Here is a 23,609-nt window from a genome sequence, read left to right on the forward strand (position 1 = left end):
TTTAAATTTGATTTTGATAAGAACTCAGAACTTTTACACATAAATGACTTGGGTAAAGTTTTGGAGACAACGTACACACATACAAACACACACACACACACACACACCAACAATGACAAACATAATTTGGTGTTTTCCAAATATGCTTAATGAAAAGAATCATTAGCAAATATATCCAGATAACTTTTTGTCTTACGTATATAGTTGCAAATCAGCAATTTATTCTAGTATGTGACAGCTTTGCTACAGACTTTTAAAATACAAGAAAACATGGTTATCATCTGTAGCAAAACACTTGATACGACATACCTTACAGTAGTCTCAAATAACCATTTGGGGTAAACTCCTGTCAAAGTTTATGAAACCATAGTTTTGTGATGCATTTTTTCTCTCTCAGACTTTCAGTACTATTAGGGCAGTGAAATTCTACAATGAATTATTGAAGAATATTGTTTTGCGGTATCTGTAAAAGAACAGCTATCTGGTTTCAGTTATTTACCTGCACAACTAAAGGGTCAATCTAGAACACATTCAGCACCGTATCAAAAAGTCTACAGCAACTTGATCCTTTGTCATTTTTAACTGAGCTCATTCGACAAATTAATGAATGAACAGAGATCAATTCAAAACAGCTGCTCAGTGACACAATAATAATAAGCCGAATGTCTAATAAAGTTAAATAAAATTTTAAACGTAACTGCTGCTTTAAAGTCCCAGGGTAATTGACATCTGAATAAGAGCTCTGTAACATAATTTAGTTCTTTGTTTTTTTTTTTGAGGTGGAGTCTCATTCTGTAGCCCAAGTTGGAGTGCACTGGCGTGATCTCGGCTCACCACAACCTCTGCCTCCGGGGCTCAAGGGATTCTCCTGCCTCTGTCTCCTGAGTAGCTGGGATTACAGGTGTGTGCCACCACACCCAGCTAATTTTTTTGTATTTTGTTAGAGATGGGATTTCATCATGTTGCCCAGGGTGGTCTCGAACTCTTGAGCTCAGCTGATCTGCCCGCCTCAGCCTCCCAAAGTGCTGAGATTATAGGTGTGAGCAACTGTGCCCGGCCTATAATTTAGCTCTTTATCTGGTTGCATGCACAACTTGTAATACAGAGCAGCAAACATTTATGACCATGAGTATAGCTACCCAATGCTAACTCTGCCAACTGAAAGGTTTGTGGTGTTGGTTGTGGTTGTGATTGTTGATGAGCCATTAACTGACTTATGTTCAGCCTTTCCCTCTGTAATAAGAGGCACTCACCCCACTTTCATTGTTCGTTCCATTTACAGAAAAAAAAATTGTTCCATATGCTCATTTATAAATAAAATTCTCTATTCATTTTTCTGCTAGAAATCTTCAAAAAGTGAAGAAGAATGCAGTTACCCCTTTTGTGGCACTCATTTACAATAAAAGTTTGCACACTCCTTCCCCTGAATGCATTCAGCAGCTTACTCTCACCCCAGCCCTGAACCACATTCCTCAGTTAACATGTAACTCTCCATACATCCTGTACTTCTCTTGACTAGTAGAATTGGAGGTGTTTATAACGCTGACAGCACATTAGCTCAGAAACTATGGCAGCAGCCAGGTAAAAGTTGGAAGTTTCCTCCACCACTCTGCTTTTCCAGACATCCGTCAAGAGCGAGGCCTTACGCAGCGTGTGCATCTCACCGGGAACGTGGTGCTTTTTTAAACGGAGTCCACCTTTACTACATTATTGTCGGTCATCAGTGGAGACGGTTTGCATTTAACCCTATCGGCCACGTGGTTAGAGCTGTCCACAAAGAACATCCTGGCTGTGCAGAACGAGACTATAATTCTCCTGTATTCCTTCCTGAAATTGTGGTTCAGTAGCCCGTATATGATGGCATTGAGGCAGCTGTTGAAATACGCCATGTAGTAACTCGCCACAAACAGCCACTCTGGGATCCTAGGCACCATGCTGGCAGGGTCAGAGGCCACGGCCAGGCCAATGAAGTTCAGAGGAGCCCAGCAAATGGCAAAAAGGACAAAAACCACAAACATGGTGACAAAATTCCTGAAGTCCTGTGGTTTGAGTTTGGGTTTGCGGTCAGGTTTCACCCTCTGTCTGACCTGGAGAACCAGGATCCATATTCTCAGGTAACAGAAGATGACTATGATCATGGGGATGAGGAAGTGGAAAACCACCACGGCGATGGTGTAGGCGGAGCTGACGGACTGTGCGAAGGTGCACGAGTAGATCCTCGGGTCGTACTGGAGAGTCCCTGCACGGAGGTTGGGCAGGACGGCCGCCAGCGTCAGGAGCCATATGAGGAGCACGTAGCAGATGGAGTTCTTGCTGCTGTACAGCTTGTCGTACTTGAGACTGTGGCAGATGTAGCAGTAGCGGTTGATGGCAATGCCGGTGATGTTGAATATGGAGCCGATGACGCTCAGGCCCATCAGGAACCCACTGATTTGGCAGTGCAGATAGCCCAGGTTCCACCCATCGTTAAATATCGACATCAGCACCAAAGGGTACGGATAAATGGCCACCACCAGGTCTGCCACCGCTAAGCTCACCACAAAGATGTTTCCTGAAAGAGAATCGTTTAGAAAATACAGTGAATACAAGTTCACAGTGGGTTTTCTGTTATAGTTGTTAAAGAAGGAGCTGCTTCTGCAGCTCTGATGACCTGATGTCACAGCTGCGGCGGCTGCACTGCAAATGAAGTGGAGGCCGTTTCACAGGAAGCCAGCCCAGTGCCGCTCCCGACATATCAAATCCACTGTTCACACACTCCCACCTCCCCAGAACAGGGCCTGTTCCATGTCCAAAACTGCTGTCTTTCAAACCGTTCAGTTTCTCATCTCTTAAAAAGTCCTCAGATCGGAATACTTGCACTGCACCTGTTGTTCTGGAGCCTTGTACATCACCTGAGAAATCGCATATGACGTCAAGCCAGCCACAACTTCCTTAAGTTCAAGTCTTCATTCCCTTTGTAGTCCTTCAGCAGCTCTCAAGGGGCCTCTAGCTTCTGTTCTTGCTGATCCCATAGAGAGGGAGTTAAGGGCAAGAGGGCTCTGTCGCCAGCCGTCTGGATGAGAACATGGCTTCACTCCTTACTAACTGTCCAACCGGGGCAAGTTACTTGACCTCCCCAAGCGTCTGCCTCCTCTCCTAGATGATGGGATAATGAGCATCTTCCTCTTAGGGCTGTGGTGAGCATGAGATGAGACTATCTGTGGTGAGTGCCATGCACCGTGTCTTACACCATAGAAATGTTCTTATTCTATGACTCCCTCACCTTGAACCAAAGGAAAATGCAGAAATTCTCTTAGATTTTATAAAGAACTTACGTTACAAAACTTAAACCCTAAATAGTCTGCTAATTTTCTCAATTAATATAACAACATATTTAATTGCAGAAAAAAAACTCTAGTCACTTTTTTATTTTTATTTTTTTGAGACAGAGTCTTGTTCTGTCACCCAGTCTGGAGTGCAATGGTCCGATCTTGGCTCACTGCAACCTCCGCCTCCAGGACTCAAGCAATCCTCCTACCTCAGCCTCCCAAGTAGCGGGGACCACAGGTGCTGGTGGAACTTATTATAATTTAATCTGAGTAAAAAGCAGTATAAAGTGGTTTTTGTTATTTTTGTAGAGACAGGGTTTTGCCACTTTGTCCAGGCTGCTCTTGAACTCCCAGGCTCCAGCCATCCACCCGCCTCGGCCTCCCAAAGTGCTGGGGTGGCAGGCGTGAGCCACCGCGCCCGGCCCTGCCTTTGTTTCTTACTATTCCTTCTGCCTCGAATGGCTCCTCACATCAACTTTCTAAATCCTTCCCGTTCTCCCAAGTCTATCTCAAACAGAAATGCCAGAAGCCTTTGCTCATTTGCCCCCCCTAGTGGTAAGAGCTTCCTCCTTTGAAGGATCTTAAACCACTTTATACTGCTTTTTACTCAGATTAAATTATAATAAATTCAATTCAGTTTACATATTAAATGCATATATTTGGTGCGGGGGAAACAGGAATTGAGAGACAGGAAAAGCCAAAAAGATTACACTAGAGTGGCGGGGCACAGTGGCTCACACCTGTAATCTCAGCACTTTGGGAGGCCAAGGTGGGTGGATCACCTGAAGTCAGGAGTTCAGGACCAGCCTGGCCAACACCGTGAAACCCCGTCTCTAATAAAAATACAAAAATTCGCTGGGCGTGGTGGCGTGTCCCTGTAAGCCCAGCTACTTGGGAGGTTGAGCCAGGAGAATTGCTTGAACCCAGGAGGCGGAGTTTGCAGTGAGCAGAGATTGCGCCACTGCACTCCAGCCTGGGGGACAAGAGCAAAACTCCGTCTCAAAAAAAAAAAAAGACAAAGAAAATTACACTAGAGTAAGCAGCAGCACCAGAGCACGCACAGAACCAGAAGCAGTGAGGAAAGGGGTGCGCTAGACAGGGACGGAGAGATCCCAGGTGGAGGTACAGAAGATTTCACCTTCTATTCTATTGACCTGTAGGCCAGGCTTCCCTGCGTCTCCAGACAGTGGCCCTCGTGAGTACATTGCCTCATATTTGCGTCCTAGACCACACCCAATAAATACAGTGACTTTTGCTCAAACACTTAATGAGTTCATTAAACTGTCACTTCCCAATATTTGAAATGAGACAGCCCATAGCAGTCAAGATGAAAGAAAGGTAAAATCTGTGCCATTTATTTAGGAATTTCAGGTAAATTGTCATAAAAGCAAATTCTTTAAAAATTGGTTGTATTTGTCCAAATTAAAGTTACAAAGGCAAATTTATTTTTCCCACAGATCACTTGCAATTAGTGTTGAAACATTTAAATTCCTAAGAGGCATATTTTAATAATGTTTAATGCTTTAAAAGTATCTATAATATGTGAAATTCTGTTCCAAATTAAACTGTCATTGTAACAGCACATTTTTACTCAGAGTGTCATGATGACAAACTGGCCTAATATGGATTTATTTTTAAAAGAGCTTAAAAATAAAATCAAAAGTGATGTCATAAATTTCTTTCATGGCTCGAATACCCTGCTCCATTTATTTTATAGTAATTACGTTGCATTACAATTCAAGCAATTACATTAATTAGATCATTAGTTTAATTATTTGAATTAATCCCATTTTACAAATGCTTGGTAAAAATTAATTAAGCCACAGACCCCATACAGGTGTGGCTGTCAGGTAACGCACATAAAGCTTTAGCACTGGTGTTCATGTGTGCATGGGGGGTGTGTGGTGTCTGGGGGAGAAGGAAAAAGCGAATTTCCTTTTTTCTTTAATGAACTTCACCAGATAAGAGAAATTAAGTCATCTAATGATAATTATACACATTATAAGTTCATCTATTCCATACTCAAATCTATGTAACTCCAGACATATGGACAATCTACCCGTTTTTACAGATATCCAGGACTGTATGCAACAAGCTTAATAATGCATTCTGAAATGTAAAATAATGTCTGTTCATGGGTAAGAATTTCTTCTCTGTTGAACATAGTTCCAATCCTTACTGTGGCAGAATCATAGAATCATAGGACGTTAAAATTGAAAGATCGGTTAATGATCTCCCTGGGTAATTCCCACTTTTTAAATACGAGAAAACAAAAATATAGAGTTAAATTGGATGAAGTCGTATGACTACTTAGTGAAAGAGTCAGGATTATACCAATGCTGTGAACTGGTGAGTGTTGTTCAATGCTATTTCCCTGAGGAAGCTCCTGTGCTCCTACAGATAGGAGACTCAGAAACTGGGCCCTGTGGCTACGTCCTGGCTTACAGCCTCTCCAGGCACAATTCTAAAGAAGCGTATTAGAACTAGAACATTCTCAAGAGAAGATGGGGGAGGAAACACCTAGAAGTCAGCATGCTGGCAACAAGACGAACAGCGATCAGCCTCGCGGTGATTAAAGGCACCAACTATAAAATGCACAGTCAATATTTGTTCCCAGGAATAAAACTTTAAATTGGAAGTGAAATATGGCATAGATATGAACAAAATAAGGTAACAGACAACTAAAATGCCAGCTTGCCGGGAGTGCCTTCCTCAGAACCAGTCCCATGAGTCCCTTCTGGGAATGACACAGCAACGCGGCGTTGCTTTTCTGTTAATCGTGATTATGTCTCTACTCCTCCCCACCTCCCACAGCCCCAGCTATCACCTCGGTGAGGACACTGCCTGTCTTAGACATCTTCTTCCTCCACCTTGAACAGTACCTGGCCGAGGGTTAATCGATGCACAGTGGGTTTATATTGTGCCAACTTCGCGAAGCTGAAAAGACTTCCTTGGACCGCTCCGGGTTAGTGTTCCCCACAAGAGGCAACTGCGTGAGATTTTGAAGGTGGAAGTGCAGCAGTAGCTTGCTCTCTGCGCTCAGAACGTCTGTGTCAAGTGCCAGACGCCACCGCAAGCTGGGCACTCCGAGTCTCACCTGCTGCCCTGCAGGGGGTGGGTGGCGGCAGTGTGCTCACAGCTTCTCCAGCTCCTGCTCGCCTCCTCCTGGCTTGAGTTTCAACCTTCCTCCAGAGCTCCAGTCCCTCCTCCCAGGTTCTAGCTTCCCCTGCGTCCCCTCCTAACATCCAGCTTTCCTTCTCAACTCCGTGGACTTTAGACAGCAGCACCAGACACAGAAGCGAAAACCTCAAATACACTATTTAATCAGCTCACACAACTGCTCTAGCAATTTTGCTTCTTGGATTGATTGAACCCAGACTGATACAGAATTTGGTTCTGGAAGTGGATCAAGGAGAACCTTCAGGAGGGTTTCTCTGTATTGGTTTTGGGTTACCTGCAGTTGATTCTGTAATAGGACTAGATTTAAAGTATTAGAAACCCTATTTCCAGTAGTTAAGGGACACTGGTAGTCACGGCCTGCAGGGGCAAAAGAATTCCTTAAAAGACCACCTGGGCCGGGTGCAGTGGCTCACGCCTGTAATCCCAGCACTTTGGGAGGCCGAGGCAGGGGATCACGAGGTCACGAGATCAAGACCATCCTGGCCAACATGGTGAAACCCTGTCTCTACTAAAAATACAAAAATTAGCTGGGCCTGGTGGTGTGCACCTGTAGTCCCAGCTACTAGGGAGGCTGAGGCAGGAGAATTGCTTGAACCCAGGAGGCAGAGGTTGCAGTGAGCTGAGATCGTGCCACTGCACTCCAGCCTGGCAACAGAGCAAGACTCCATAAAAAAAAAACAAAAAAAACCAAAACAAAACAAACAAAAAAAACCCACCTGTATTCACCTTCCAAGGTGAAAACAATGTCATTGCATCACCCTCCAACCACCAAGATGAAAAACAAAATATACCAACCATACGATGGGTTGGATGTACTAAACCAACCCATTTCCTGAGTGACTCAAAAAGCTGTCAGTGTTGACTGGAACCCAGAACAAGGCCCTGAAGGCTGCTCAGCCACCTGATCCATCTGATCCAATGGCTATGGTCTAAATGTGTCTCCCCCAAAATTTATGTGTTGACACTTAATCGCCAATGTGACAGTATTGAGAGGTGGGGCCTTTAGGAAGTCATTAAATCATGAGGGTGGAGCCCTTACAGATGAGATTAGTGCCTTTATAAAAGAGGTGCCAGGGAGTTGTTCATCCCTCCACCATGTGAGGACTCAGCATTCATCTGCTCCAGAAGGCACAGCAAGAAGGCACCATCCTGGAAGCAGAGAGCAGCCCTCACCAGACTCCAAATCTGCCAGTGCCTTGATTTTGGGCTTCCCAGCCTCCAGGACTGTGAGAAACACATTTCAGTTATTTACAACTTCCTATTCTATATTGTTATAGCAGCAGGAACAGACTAAGACACCAATGGTGCTTGAATTGTTTATAGGGTTGTCCCTTGGTATCAGCAAGGACTGACTCCAGGATCTCCATAGACACCCAAATTCATGGATGCGTGTATTAGTCCATTCTCATGCCGCTGATAAAGACATACTCGAGAATGGGCAATTACAAAAGAAAGAGGCTTAATGGACTTACAGTTCCATGTGGCTGGGGATGCCTCACAATCATGGTGAAAGGCAAAGAGGAGCAAGTCACATCTTACCTGGATGGCAGCAGGCAAAGAGAGCTTATGCAGGGAAACTCCCCCTTATAGAACTATCAGATCTTGTGAGACTTATTCACTATCTCGAGAACAGCACAGGAAAGAACTGCCCCCCCCTGATTCAATTACCTCCCGCCAGGTCCCTGACAACACATGGTAATTCAAAATGAGATTTGGGTGGGGACACAGCCAAACCGCATCAATGCTCAAGTCCCACAGTTGGCCCTGCAGAACCTGTGAACATGTGAAGTCGGCCCTCTATGTCTTTGAGTTCCACATCCCTCAAATACTGTATTTTCAATCCATGATTGGTTGAATCCCCGGATGTGGAACCCATGGATATGGAGGGACCACTGCATGTTAATAGGAAAGCTGTAGGGAGGCCTTAGCAGGCACATTCAGATGACTCATAACACAGACCCTTAGCACTTTGCAGCAAATCTGTGCTCTCCTTTGCAGATGCCATTTTTTACTTCCTACTTGGTCTTAGTAGAGTCTGAATGCTTGAACACGGACCCCCAAGTGACACGTGATCTGACAGCTCTCTTAAGGACAGGTGCTGTCTGACCTACCAAATCATAAAGTTGCCCATCACAGCATCAAACAGAAGCCGTACACCCAAGACCTGGCTCCAGCAGCCCCTGAAGGCACAAGGAAGATGCATGAGCAAGTGGTTCAGCGGCCACAGCCCACATTCCCACCACCCTGCCTCCATTCCCTCAGCATGCTCCTATGGCCTCATGAGGACGTGCCCCTGACCAGCTGAATAACAAAGAAAAAAACCTTCTTGCCTGGTTTCCATATGGCTTTTCATGACCTACTGACACTACCTGAAATTGGATGGTTGCAGCACTACAGACCCAATCCAGTACAGCCCTGAAAAACAAGGATGGAGGAAGACCCTCCCAGGAAGCAGAACTTTGAGCAATGCTTCAAACTGCTTGTTCATTTTTCCTGGAAGGAGAGAGGGCCACAGGTTCAGATCTGCACTGATTAATGGGCAGTGGCTAATGGTCAGCTAGATCAGGGGTCCCCAACCTGAATGGGGACAGTGGCTAATGGTCGGCTAGATTAATGGGCAGTGGCTAATGGTCAGCTCGATCAGGTTGGAGACGCCTGGTCTAGCTGACCATTAGCCACTGATCTAGCTGACCATTAGCCACAGACCGGGTCCGTGACCTGTTAGGAACCAGGCTGCACAGCAGGAGGTGAGCAGCATGTGAGCAAGCATTACCACCTAAGCTCCCCCTCCTGTCAGCTCAGTGGCGGTATTACACTCTCATAGGAGTGCGAACCCTATCATGAACTCCATGTGAGGGATCTAGATTGCACACTCCTTATGAGAATCTAACTAATGCCTGATGATTTGAGGTGGGAAGGTTTCATCCCAAAACCATTCCCCCACCCTGTCCTGTGGAAAAATTGTCTTCCATGAAATTTGTCTTCCTGGTGCCAAAAAGGTTAGGGACCACTGAGCTAGACGGGCAAGGATTTGGAAGAAACATAATTAGAAAACCAGTTATGGGGCTCTGGAGAAGACGTAGCACACAGACCTCTCAGAATGGACACTCAGTGTGAAGACATTTGTGTCTTGATGATGCAACCTGTGTATATCAATTAATCTGTCTTTGGCCACCAGTCCTTGACCGATGGGCTCACAAAGTTGTCATGGCAGCAAGGATAGAAGTTATTCGTGAGCTCAGCAACAGATTATTCCTCATGGAAAGTAATCTGGATGCAGCCACTGCTGCACTGCAGAATACCCAGCCTGCCAAGAGTGGAGATAACACCAGCAGAGCACCATTCCCTGGGAAAATCAACCAGACGCTGCTGGTAGGTGGATTACATACCACTTCCATCATCAAAGGGAGCAGTGGTTTGTTCTGGCTGGAACAGAGGCATACTCTGAATATGGATTTGCCTTTTCTACCTTTTCAGGCCCTTAAATCTTCCAGCAACCTAACCTCCACGGACGTACAGGATGCCTTCTCCACCATGAAGGTATTCCTCATGGTGCTGCTTTTGACTAAGGAATTTCTCTGACAGCAAATGAAGCATAGCAATGGGGCCATGTCCTGGGAATTCACTGCCCTTACCAGGTTTCCCATCTCAAAACAGCTGACCTGACAGATTGGTGGAATGGCTTTTGAAAGTTCAGTTTCAGCACCAGGTGGGTGAGCCTAGGGTACAGGTCCCTATCATGTGGCACCTGCTCTAAATCAGTGATTAACACAGAATGTTGCTCATCCCATGGCCAGGATTCATGGATCGGAAAATCAAGGGTGAAAATGGCAGCTCATCCTCCCAAATTACGTTGGTGATACCCTAGCAAAATGTTTGCTTCCTTTCTCTGAAGCTTTAGGTTCTGTTGGTCTAAAATTTTAGTTCCCAAGGGAGCAGTGCTTCCACCAGGAGACACCCCATTGGTTTCATTAAACTGGAAATTGAGGCTAGGCACAGATCCTGGCACTTTGGGAGGCTGAGTGAGTGGATCACTTGAGCCCAGGGGTTCAAGACCTGCCTGAGCAACATGGTGAAACTCCATCTCTACAAAAAATAAATTAGCCAGGCGTGCAGGTGCATGTCTGTATTCCCAGTTACTCGGGAGGCTAAGGTGGGAGAATCACTTGAGCCTAAGAGTTCAAGGCTGCAGGGAGCCACGATGGTACCACTGAACTCCAGCTCAAGCGACAGAGCAAGATCCTGTCACAAAAAAAAGAAAACCAAAAAACTGGAGGTTGAGAGTGCCACCTGCTATTTGGGGCTCCTCATTCTAGTGAATCAATAGATAAAGAGGGGGGTTACTGTGCTTAACGTGTTTAGTCCTGATTATCAAGGGGAAACTGGGTTATTGTTACACAATAGGAGCAAGGAAGTATAGGTCTGGCACGCCAGAATCCCTAGAGTGTCTCAGTACTCCCATGCCCTAGGATTGAAGCCAATGGGAAACCAAAATAACCCAATATAGGCAGGAATGCCAGTGTCCCAGAGTGTTAGGAATGAAGGCTTAAGCCACCAGAACATACGAAGAGCCAGAGGGCAGAGGGAGCGGGGAGGGAATGGTAGTTCCAAATACCCACTACAGCCACCTGGCCAACTGCAGACATGAGGGCTAAAATAATTATGAGTATTTCCTGCTTGCTTTACCATGAACAATTTGTGAATATAGTAAGAACTTTGTGTCTCTTTCCCTCTGCTATTCCCCTACCATCTTATATAAGATGTATCAGTGAACCTTGTGTCTCAGAATTTAAGTTATAGGATATCAAATGGGGAATGTGACTCAACTAGAATAACAAAAATCAGGTAAAGTTGGATAAAGAGACTGTACTTTCTTTTACAAAGAGGGTTAATGTATTTTCAATTTTACAAGGGATAGTTGCTTTGTTAGACGGAAGCATAATTTTGATGTTTCCTTTATTTTGAAGTTAAATATGGTTAAAAGATGTAGATAGAACCCAAGTTGCCAAGGGGTGGACTGTATTGAATTAGTATTGTGTCAACTTAGCTAAATTGGAACTATGCTCCCCAGAATTCTGTTTTCTGCATAATTATAGGATAGCCTCATCCACAAAAGAATTTTGTATAAGATTTGGAAGGTGGAAATGAAGCAGCAGCTGTTTTTTTCATTTTTTCTTCTTGAGATGGAGTCTGGCTCTGTCGCCAGGCTGCAATGCAGTGGTGTGATCTTGGCTCACTGCAACCTCCACCGTCCCCCACCCCCACTGGGTTCAAGCAATTCTCCTGCCTCAGCCTCCTGAGTAGCTGGGACTACAGGTGCATGCCACCACGCCCAGCTAATTTTTGTATTTTTAGTTGAGATGAGATTTCCCCATATTGGCGAGGATAGTCTTGATCTCTTGACCTCATGATCCACCCACCTCGTCCTCCCAAAGTACTGGGATTGCAGGCGTGAGCCACCATGCCTGGCCTGCAGCAGCCATTTGTGTAATTTTTTTAATGCTAGATATGCCATTATTAACTAGTGAAAGTCTTAGCTAAGTAAATCTACAGGAACTTCCTATCCTGGGCCAGACTCTTACCTTTTATCAGTCATTTCTGCTCTTTGTTAGAAATCCCATACTGCAATCCTCAGGCTGATTTGCATTTGAATGAATACTTCTGAATCACTTTGCTTTTTTGTGAATTACACAGAAATCTATCAACCTATCTGATGCTGTGCAAAGTTTGGACCCTGTGTCTGAAGTTTTCATGGACAATGAAAATATGTATTTCTGAAAAACTTCTGTTTCTACAGCTCTAGCTATCTTTTTCCTCATTTGATAATCTCCAAATCTGTGCAATGATTAACCCTGCAGAGACTTTATTTCCTTCTGCGTGGGGGTTAGCAGGGCCCATCACCACAGCAAGCCTGGGCTCCTGGCGGCTTCTGCTCATCCTGTCTTTCACGGGTGTTGTCGTAGATGCTGCTGGCCTGTTTCTCCCCAAAGTGTCTGTGAGTGCTGGGCGCCTTCATTTGGCAAGGACTGCCTCCTTCCCCAGAGACTGCCTTCACTGATCAAAGAGCCGCTGAATAGGGTACAAACGACCAGTCCCTTTGCCTCAAGTAATGGCAACTCTGCTGGATTTATGCCCAGAGGCCCCAACTTACGGATGAGGCCAAGTCTTGGCTTTCCCTGAGACCCCATCCTTCCCTGACCCTTCCCCTGCCCTGATCTACTCTCCTCTCTTTCTTACAAGCTCCCCTGAGAGTGCTCCCTCAGCAAAGCACGAGTACCAAGCCTCTGTCTCAGGTTCTGTTTCTAGCAAACCTAAAATAGACCTTCAGCTCTATGATGAGGTTGAGTGGTTTCCTAAAGAGGTCACTGGCTTCTAGATCGAAAAAGGAGCTACTTACTATGGTGTCTTACAGACATGAACCAACCATACTGGGTAGGAGTTACAGACTGTAGCTGCCTCCCAGCACTGCTCTTCCATGCTTCCATCCTCACTACATGTGCATCTGCTTCCAATATCAAGGCAACATGAAAACACACATTCGCACAGCAGTCTGTCTCCCTCTGAGACTCAGGTCCTCACTGTGGACATGAACCTTCACATTCTCGCGGTGAGCATAGAGCCTGGCACATAATAGGGGCTCGGAAATAATTTGCTGATTGAATTAACGCACCCTTTGGCCTCTGAACTGCTCCCTCAGAAAAGCAGAAATTACTTGCTGTTCTGCTTGTATCCACTAAGATGCTGGTTTTCCCGTCAGGTCAATATTCACTCCTTCTTTCGTTTCAGCCTGGACTTTAACCATGTGGAAATGCAAGATTAGAGGCCCCCTGAACAGTACTGTTCATGAAGACTAAAAGGAACTGAGTGTGCCTGAGCTTAAGCATCACAAAGACCAGTAATAAAGAACTATTTACAAACTTGGCTTGTATTTTTTAAAATTCCACGTGCATACATGTTACCTGTACGACAAGGGAAAGCTGAGCTACTGCAGGTGTGTAGGGAATATTCTCTGGCAGTACAAGGGAAAGGGAAGGGCTTTACTTCCAGGCATCGAAGCACACAGTCAATGTTTTAGGTTCTTCAATGTAAAGAGACTATACCTTAGAAACGTGTCTTTTCAGATTACTAGAGGCAGTGTGCACCCTGAGTGTAGAAACAAAAGCCAGATTCAGATCCTGGCCATGCCACTTGCTAATGTGACCTCAGGTAAGTCACAGCTTCCCACAGCCTCAGTCTCTTAATATGGAATTAGGGCCGTGGCGAGGATTTGAGGGCGTGTGGCCCATCTTTCTTTGCAGAATTATTCACTCATGTCTTATTTCTGTTCCCCTGTGATGGAAACCACACGTCTTGCTTCATGGAAGGTTCCTCCCTGGCACACAGTCCTGGCTAGGGAGGACCCTCCCTGGTCCCTGCAATGGAACAGGGGTCTCTCCATAGCCGATGAGCCTCCTCTCACCCCCCACCCCTCCTGCCATCAGCCTCACTGCTCCTCTCCACCTTCCACACACGGCTCTCCACAGTACACGTGACAACTCACCACCCCGCAATACCCAGGCTTAAAGAGCCCCGCAGTATTCAGTGACGTTCTTGGTGACTCCTTCTCCCAGCCTTTAACTCCTTAAACTCTCCAAACTATAATACCCTTTTCATGTGACATGCCATCCACATCACACCCCATTCATGGCACATGTCGTCCACATCACACCCTATTCATGAGACACAATGCTCACCCTGCACCCTGTTCATACAACACACCATCCACCTCGCTCCCTGTTCATGTGACATGCCGTCCACATCACACCCTGTTCATGGGACACGTCATACACCTCACACGCTGTTCAAAGGACACACCGTCCTCCTCAAACCCCCTTCATGAGACACGTCATCCGCCTCACACAGTGTTCATGGGACACACTGTCCCCCTCACACCCTGTTCATGGGACACACCATCCACCTCACACCCTGTTCATGGGATACACCATCTGCCTCACACCCTGTTCAAGGGACACACTGTCCACACCACACCCTGTTCATGGGACACACCGTCCACCTCACACCCTGTTCAAGGGACACATCATCCACCTCACACAGTGTTCATGGGACATGCCATCCACCTCATACCCTGTTCATGGGACACACTGTCCTCACACCCTGTTCACGGGACACGCTGTCCACATGATACCCTGTTCATGGGACACACTGTCCACACCACACCCTGTTCCTGGGACACACTGTCCTCACACCCTGTTCACGGGACACGCTGTCCACCCCATACCCTGTTCATGGGACACACTGTCCTCCTCACACCCTGTTCCTGGGACATACTGTACCCATCAGACCCTGTTCCTGGGACACACCATCCTCCCACACCTGGTTCACAGTACTCGCTGTTGTTTGAACCCCGGTTCCATCCACCTCAGGGCTCCGTTGCCTCCTGGACTCCACGTGTCCTCCTGGCTCATCCCTCTCTCTCTATCCCACTCTGTCTCCAGTCCCCCACCTGGTCTCTAACTTGACTGTTGACTGCTGCTGTAGAGCGAATCAGCAGACCTTGGTACTGCTTTCTATTATACATGATATTGTACACTGTACACTTTACATCGCACACTGTATTGCATATACACTGTATATATAGTACGAGAGACCAAGGGCACCTGAGGTGGCTTTAAGAAATCATACACATTCCTGCTTGTTCCCATCTGGATTTCAGTCAGTGTTAAAGGTGTAGCATCCTGCAAATAATCCTGCTCATTTTCTATGCCCAGTTACTGTCTTCTGAGAAGGGTGGTTTAGTGAGGCATTTGTAACTTGTAAAACATCCACAGTATAGCCTGACTGGTTCAGCCTTTCACCCTTAAACGGAAGATGAATTACTGATACTGTACCTTTATTCGTCTTAGAGAATTTAGGATGAAACTTTAACAAAAACAAAATCAGAATACTTCAGCGACGTTAACAGGCAATCAAAAAAAAACTATATGAACTCTCTTTAGGTAGGAGTCTTTTTTCCCTTAGGCACTTTTCGAACCTTGAAGGACTCAGTGAAAACCCCATCTTGAATAAACAGATTAACTGCACTAAATAATAACTCTAAATTGCTAAATCCAAAAGAGAGTTTTATTAAAAATGGTATAATCATAATAGAACCTTATTTATATGTGAAAGTTAAATCAACCAGAGGAAAATAAGTTAACGCTACAAAAGTATAAAATAATATTCTCATAAAAGTAATTTTTCAAAAGTTAAAATTTTGACTCTATTTTTATGTACTCACAGAGTATTTAAAGACCTGTAAGTGTGAAATATTGCATTCTGCCTTAAAAATAAAAATATGTTTACACATCAGAACTCTACACCAAGAATACCAACTAACAAAAGGAATTTATTCTGCCGCTGGGAATGTTATATTTAATTCATAATGCACTTCAAGTATACAGCAAGCCATTTAGTCCTCACGATATTAGTACTGTCCCAAATTAACAAGTGAGGAAACTGAGCAAATTAGGTCACTTGCCCTACGTCACACGCATGGGATGGCAGAGCCAGAGTTTTACTCCAGGCATCTGGCTCCAGAGGCCATGTGCTTCAGAGGGACATATCACAAAAAAATGACCTTTAATAGCACTAATCTTCCATAGATAAGGAATGCTTAGTCTATAAAGATATATATATATATAATATATGTAAAACAATCTTTTAAAAAAAAGTACATGGTAAAAGACTATATGATACCTACACAGACATATGCACAAATGAGAACAGTTGGAAGTATTCCAAATTCAGAGGGAACAATGAAAGGAGCTAAAAAGATAAGTAAATAATAAAAGGAAAAAATAGAATGAAAACTAACTGGCAAAAAAATTTTAAAAGTAAAAATTGCAATTTAAACCACATCTTAAAATAAAAACAAGTGAACCAGAATTTTCTCTTGAGACAAAATCGTGTCCTAAGCTCCTATAGATGGACATAGAGGCATCCAGCAAGTATTTAAATAAAGAAGGAGGGGCCGGGCGTGGTGGTTCACGCTTGTAATCCCAGCACTTTGGGAGGCCGAGGCTGGCGGATCACGAGGTCAGGAGATCGAGACCACGGTGAAACCCCATCTCTACTAAAAATACAAAAAATTAGCCGGGCGTGGTGGTGGGCGCCTGTAGTCCCAGCTACTCGGAGAGGCTGAGGCAGGAGAATGGCGTGAACTCGGGAGGCGGAGCTTGCAGTGAGCCGAGATCGCGCCACTGCACTCCAGCCTAGGTGACAGAGCGAGACTCTGTCTCAAAAAATAAATAAATAAAATAAAATAAAAAAATAAATAAAGAAGGAGGGAATGAATGCAGGAAGGATGAAAGCACATTATCCCTTCCAAGATCATAAGAGTTTTATATTCCTAAACATGTTCAGAAAATCATCAAAGAGGAAATACTAATTACTAATTACACATTTTTATAATCCACCACTTAATAACTATGTGAGAAAACAAGTATAAACGTGAGTTAGCAGGCTAGTTCTCCAGCAGGTGTTTCTTCAAAAGACCTGAACCAGTGTGTTCTTCACTAATAGTTATGCCATGTCTCCATCACTGATCAGTTTCTTTGAAATTCTCTAATTCTGTCTCAATCTGCTGCTATTTCACATATGAACTAGTTTTCACATCTCCCAGTTATTACATTGTTCTCTTCTCCTAAGATAACAACTCTAGAAAATTCTCCTGATTGCTTTAAGCTCCAGCTACCATCTACCAACCAACTTTCACGTTTCTCTTGAAAAAGTTTTCTGCTATGTAAATATGCTCCTATTTTCATACCTTTATACTCCACGTCTTATCTTTGTTTGAAAATAAAAAGAACACACATTTCTAAAGTGCCCTGATAGAAAGCAATCTCTTTGAAAGTAGGAGGCACGTTTGACCCAAGCTTAGCACAGGACCTTGAATTTTGACAAACCCTCAAAAATTTACCAACCATTTACATTCTGCCTTATACTGTAGGAATGCAGTAAGTATTTATCCAGATAAATGTTCAATTCAATAAGCACCAAAACTACTCAGTATCAAAGCAAGTGAGCACGCTTTTAAACTGTACGCTTAACAACTCAAATTCACCTCCATTAACCTGAATAACATTCAGCACCATGCAAATGCATTTTCTTTCTTGTCTCTTCTTCTGAGACTGATTCCTTCAATGGGATTGCCGAAGGTGTACAGCTCTGTAGAAAGACCTTCATCCAGAGAATCCAGCAGTTCATTTCTTATCTGCAGCATTATTTAATTGCACTAAAAATCACAGAGATATCACATACAGCTCTCAGGTTTCTGGTCACCTTGATTATTTGAGAGGGGCAGAAGTGAGGCTGCTGATCGTCTTCATGAAGAGGCAGAGATGGCACCAATGATAGCGTGCAGAGTTCTGTGCATGCATAAACGATTCTTTAACAACAATCCACTAATTGCCTCTTTGGTGCTAGAAAACGCTAAAGGAGTATGTGAGTTTCCTTTTTAGAAGAAAGGGTATTTCTGTCAGCGAGGCAACTTACAAATACTTAGAAAGAAAGGGAAAGCTCAAGGCACCTTGTAAAGATCTTACCATTCACGCCAGTTATTCTGGTGATTATTTTTAAAAGGTGCTAAGGAAGAAGGGGCAGAATGAGCTCCAAAGACTCTGTGGAGATTTAAAGTGACTTCCAAGGCATGATACTTTTCAGTGTAGATGTTTTTAAAACAGAACCATCAAATGGCAGTAAATACTCATAGAAGAAGGTTTAATCTAGGACTATTTTATCCTAGGTTAGCTCCCAAAATTGCCAAGAGAAAAATGATGCTGAAAGCAAGCAAAAGCTCTATCTTATCTGTGATTAATTCAACACTGAAAATTCCTGCCAGGAATACTTTCTTATGAAATGAATAGCTGGAGGAACCAAAGTTCAGACCCAAATTCAATCATGTATTTGAGAGTCTGAAACTACTGTCATAAGATTTACAGGGGATTCTGGGAATTACTTTGACATATTTGTAAAAACTTGGGGTTCCATAACAATGTACTATAGAAACCAGGATAGAAAGTCATAGAAATCTGAACAACAGCTAAGAATACAAGGGAGAAAAATCAATAAAATGTCTCTAGAGTAAAAAATTGCCCTGAATCAGTAATTTCAAATATTGTGGAAAGCAACAGGAGGGAAACTACAGCAGCGCCAACAAGAAACCTCTCGGCTTGGAGATCACATGAAGTGGGGTTAGCTTGAAATCATTTTCCAAGTCTGTACAGTACAAGTTAGGTCGTAGGTTTTTGAATGGTAGCATGCTTGCCCAAGGAAGCTACTGTAGCTTCCAGAGCTGATTCACTTAAAATTAGAGAAGAGCTGAATATTGAAATAATCAGTCTTTACATCTCAGGCCTTCTTGCTCCAGAGAGATAATGGTTGTTACAAAAGGGAAAACTCAGACAATGGAGATTTTGTGTATTTTGCATAATGTCACAAATGGGAATTCGATTCTAAACCTTCCATTTCTGGCTGATTTCACTGTTTTCCAGTTCATATTGTCTACTTGTTTTTTTTAAAAAACATACACTTAAAAAATAAAAACAATCTAAAAAGAACTAATCACCAGATGCATACTAATATTAACATCATAATACTATTATTTGTACCTCAAAATGATAGGTAGGTGGGTGGGTAGGTGGATGGATGGATAGATGGATGGATGGATGGACATTGGGTGGGTGGATGGATGAATGGGTGGTTGGATGTATAGGTGGATGGATGGGTAGGTAGGTGGAATGATGGGCAGAATCTAAGTTTATCCTTCTAGTATCCCTGTAAGATAAGTGGCATCTTAAAACAGCCGTGGTACATCCAAGATTTGAACCAGATCTCTGAGGCCCAAAGTCCACATTCGCTCCATACTCTATGCATCCTCTCTGAGTGGTAATGCAGAATGGATAAATATAACATTCTATAGAGACCTGAAAGAAACAAGTGCAAGAGAGGCTTAGCACAGTGTCAGCCATCCAGCCATAGAGCCATTCTGGGAAACGATTTTTTAAAACATATACTGACAAGTTTACCCTACTGTGCACACAGATTAAATAATAATAATAATAAACTGCTTTTGACAGGTATCTTGCTAAAATGTATTATATCCCTGTCTTCTTAAGTAGAACACACCACTCATGATGACACCTCTCGTTGATGAATCCGGTGATGATAATAAATATGTTACTACACTGTGCTGCTTTCAGGAGCACTGAATGGTGAGCAGGGTTATTTACATCTTTACAATGTAAGCACACTTGCTCTGTTTCTCAGATCTGCATTTAATGAGTCTATTTCAACCCATGCTGCTTGCTATTATATACTATTTCTTTAAATGTGTCAATCTTCCTCCTAATTTCTCGCTCATAATCTACAGGGACCTAGACACCAGCATCACAGTTTTGTGGCACTCTAAGTTAGAACAAATCCACTGTAGGTGAAAGCCTGTCATTTTTGCTAATTTCCATTTATTGGCTGTATTCTACCTCAGTTAGCCAGATAATTGAATTTTGAATAGGCAAGATAGTATTGTACTCTTGCCTGATATTTGGTAAAATAAGTTTTATTTAAGTATAATGTACATATAGAAAAGTGCACGAATCATAGGTCTATAGCGCAATGATTTCCAACAAACAGAGCACACCCTTGTTAGGTGTACCCAGAAAACAAACAAGCCAACACAGTATTACTTGTTTTATCCTTTTCAAAGTATTCTCATGTGCACCATTTCACTACAGTCATTGCAACACTCTTATGAGGCTAAAAGGTTAGGTATTATCTGTAATTCGACAACTGTGGAAAATGAAGTTTGGTATTTAGCTTCACTGATTTCTGAAACCAGAAGGTGCACAGCAAGGATCTAATCCTAGCATTCCATGGCAGGAATCGTCCGTTATGCTACCAAATTTACTCAGAAGATATGGTAGCATCACTTCTATTATCAAATTGTGGACAAGAGTAGAGCGAATATTCTGTTGGCACCACAGATGCCAGTGGTTGTTTGCAGCCTGTGTGGGCTGTGGCTGTCCAGTGTCCCCGCCATGCAGGTTGTTAGCCATTTTTAATTTATTCCCTGGGAAGTCAAATGTCAATACAGTCCCTTGAGGGGAGGAAGGTGGCATAAATCACTGCAATTATATCAGCTTTCCAAAGGAAAGTGATGGTTCAAAGGTTAGATGCCTTCACATTCTCATTTCTCCCATTCTCTTCTTCCCAACATTTCATCCTTAAAGCCAACAAAATTAATTTAGCTGAAATGAGAGGTCTGAAAATCATCAAAACTTTTAATAAGCATACCAAAACTTATATTTGAATCAGCTATCCTTATCACTGTTTCAAATTACTATCCATTCCAGAAATCCTCAAATGGCTTGAACTGCACATATAAACAAAAAATCCCTATTATAAAAATATGAAACTTCTAAAGCTGTGCGGATTAAAGCTCACTAAGGGTCTCCCAGGCAGCTACAGGAATATCCTCTTAAGAGCATGCATTAGCAAATAAAATACAAAGTGTGCGTAAGGAGTTCTTAAGTTCTTCTTCAGAAAACACAAGAAGTAAAATTGTTCAGGCGTGAATATTTTTCACTTTTTATTTTATTTTATTTTTTGAGATGGAGTTTCACTCTTATTGCCCAGGCTGGAGTGCAATGGCACAATCTCTGCTCACTGCAACTTCTGCCTCCCGGGTTCCAGCGATTCTCCTGCCTCAAGCTTCCAAGTAGTTGGGATTACAGCCGTGGGCCACCACATCCAGCTAATTTTTTGTATTTTTAGTAGAGACAGGGTTTCACCATGTTGGCCAGCTGGTCTCGAACTCCTGACCTCAGGCGATTCACCCGCCTCGGCCTCCCAAAGTGCTGGGATTACAGGCGTGAGCCACCGCGCCCAGCCGCGAACACTTTTTAAAGGTTCTGCAGGATTCAAACTTCCCAAATGCTGCAGGTGTTGACAGCCAGGAAGCAGGGCGAGCTCTGGAGGCCACCTCTGGGCATTCAGCCCTGCCCACACTTACAGTCCCTGTGAACAATCTGCAGCCCCGGTTTCTCCTCTGTAAGGTGAGTTAACAATGGCACCACACCACAAGGCTGCGCTGGGATTCAGTTAACCCCGTGCTCACAACCTGTTTGGTCCAGAGAAAGCCGTTTTTATTGCTAGGAAGGAAAGAGCCTCTTCTCGAAGGCAGAATTCCTCCAGTTTCTATCAATCACCTACGAAGTGAGTTTATTCAATTTACTGACTCAAACTCAATTCATATTACTAGGTGCTTAACTAATTCTCAAACTACAAACTGTAAAAGCATTACTGGGGGCGGGTGGGGGAGGCAGGACAGGGGTGAGCCTCCCCAAAAGGAGCTAAGCAAAATTAGAGCTTTTCTTAACCACCTGGTTAAAACGAAAATATTGATCTTGGCAGACATGTAAGTGCACGTTTCCTTCCCCACCCCTTCTCCCAAAAGTGCCTCCAAATAAAAAACTAGTTTCTTCAGAGAACCAAGCATCTAATCATCACTTAGAGCTCTGAACATCCAGTATCCTAAGAACACACTGTCCACAGGTTCCCGCCACAACAAACCAGTTCAGTGCATTGCTCGGAGGAAAAAGCAAGTTTAACTCAAGCACAAAATTATCTGTAGTTGCATATTATACGTAAGTGTACTCTTTCCTGCTCACGCCTGGCTACCTGCCCACTCTAACACAACAACTTCCGTTTTTAAAGTGTCAACTTGTTTACTTGGAGGAGCTGCGGCCTGCCGGACACAGCACGTTTAGGAGCCTCTTTTTCCACTGTAGGCTGGTAACTGCAGACTACTCCGAAAGACAAAACCACGGCGGCTGCTCCATCATTTTGCCAGCTTCTATGTTTCCATATTTTAACAATGTTAGGAAAACTAAATCACATGTAAGACCGAGCAATTGATCAGTTCTTTGCAGAGGCTGCTTGAGGAACTTTCTGCAGCCTGGACCTGATGCCTCTCAATCTAATAAACCTCAGACAGGACAACCAGACGGGGGTGTCCCCATAGGAAACAGAACCCGACTCTGGTGGAGTGTCCCACCTCTTAGGGGCTGTGACTCCGTGTCTTATGAAAAGGCACTTTCAATGGGCAGGCTGGAGAGGGGTCCTCTCTAATAAGAAAAATAACTCCAAGTCCGCAGTGTTTGGGAAGAAGAACCAAGTGCTTGGGGAAGGCTGGCTGCCCGCGGAGAGGCGCTGCGTCCGGAGCGCTGGCCCAGGGGAGGCGGCGCGGGCCCTACCTGCGTTCCGGAGCTTCTTGTTCCGATACACCGACAGGATGACCAGGAGGTTGCCCAGGATGTCCACCACGATGGTGAAGATGAGGACGCAGGCCAGGGCGGACGCCAGCCACGAGGGCTGCGGCCGCGCGCCGTCCCCGCCGGGCACGGGCTGCGAGGTGTTGGGCAGCGCGCTGCCGTTGCCGTGCATGGTCCCTGTGCGCGTCCCGGCCGCGGGGCCATCGCCCGCCTCGTCCGCCCGCCCGGCCACTTGTTAAGGCTCCGCCCGGCGCTCCCCGCGCCCACGCCCCATCCCGCGGGCTCCTCCACGCCGCGCCCCCGGACGCCCACGCCGCGCCAGACAGGTGACACCTGGTGTCCGCCGCGAGCCCACTTGGACTCCCCGCCCACACCTCGAACCCCGCACCACGGGCCGACAGCGCCCCGGTGCGGGAAGCCGGGCCCAGCCGCCGCGCCCTGGGGGCGGTGTCCCAGAGGCCTCTCCTCGTGGGCGCACGGCGAGGCCGTTCACTGGGTTTCTTCTCTGGGATGGGACTTTTCACCCAGCAGGGCCAGGCTGCCTGGGCTCAAATGCGAAATGGGATTGGGGCCAGTTCCCCGGCTGTGTGCCCCACCTCCCTTATCTTCCTTATCTGCAAAATGGGAATAAAATACTATCTCACCTGTTAGCCTCATAATTAGTAAAATGTGAAAAAAACAAGGACTCTCTTCCGTTGTGTATAGCACCGCTTAAGATTGTGCTAGATGTTTGCGATAATGAAATGACATTTTCAAAGAAAAAAGTAAAAATCAATATTTGCAGATGATAAAAATGTGTATGTACTTTTGTAAG

General features: G+C 44.6%; 1 protein-coding gene across 1 annotated transcript; it reads right to left on the reverse strand.

The window, feature by feature from the left end:
• Positions 1-1,648: 1,648 nt before the first annotated feature.
• Positions 1,649-23,160, reverse strand: MTNR1A (melatonin receptor 1A). The gene is made up of 2 exons (XM_032149063.1): positions 22,778-23,160; positions 1,649-2,551 (listed from the first exon to the last, which is right to left on the reverse strand). Exons 1-2 carry the CDS (start codon positions 22,965-22,967, stop codon positions 1,683-1,685), a joined length of 1,059 nt encoding a protein of 352 aa, XP_032004954.1. The 5' UTR covers positions 22,968-23,160; the 3' UTR covers positions 1,649-1,682.
• Positions 23,161-23,609: the final 449 nt, after the last annotated feature.

This window comes from Hylobates moloch, unplaced genomic scaffold (assembly GCF_009828535.3).
Source record: "Hylobates moloch isolate HMO894 unplaced genomic scaffold, HMol_V3 SCAFFOLD_3, whole genome shotgun sequence".
Classification (NCBI taxonomy): Eukaryota; Metazoa; Chordata; class Mammalia; order Primates; family Hylobatidae; genus Hylobates; species Hylobates moloch.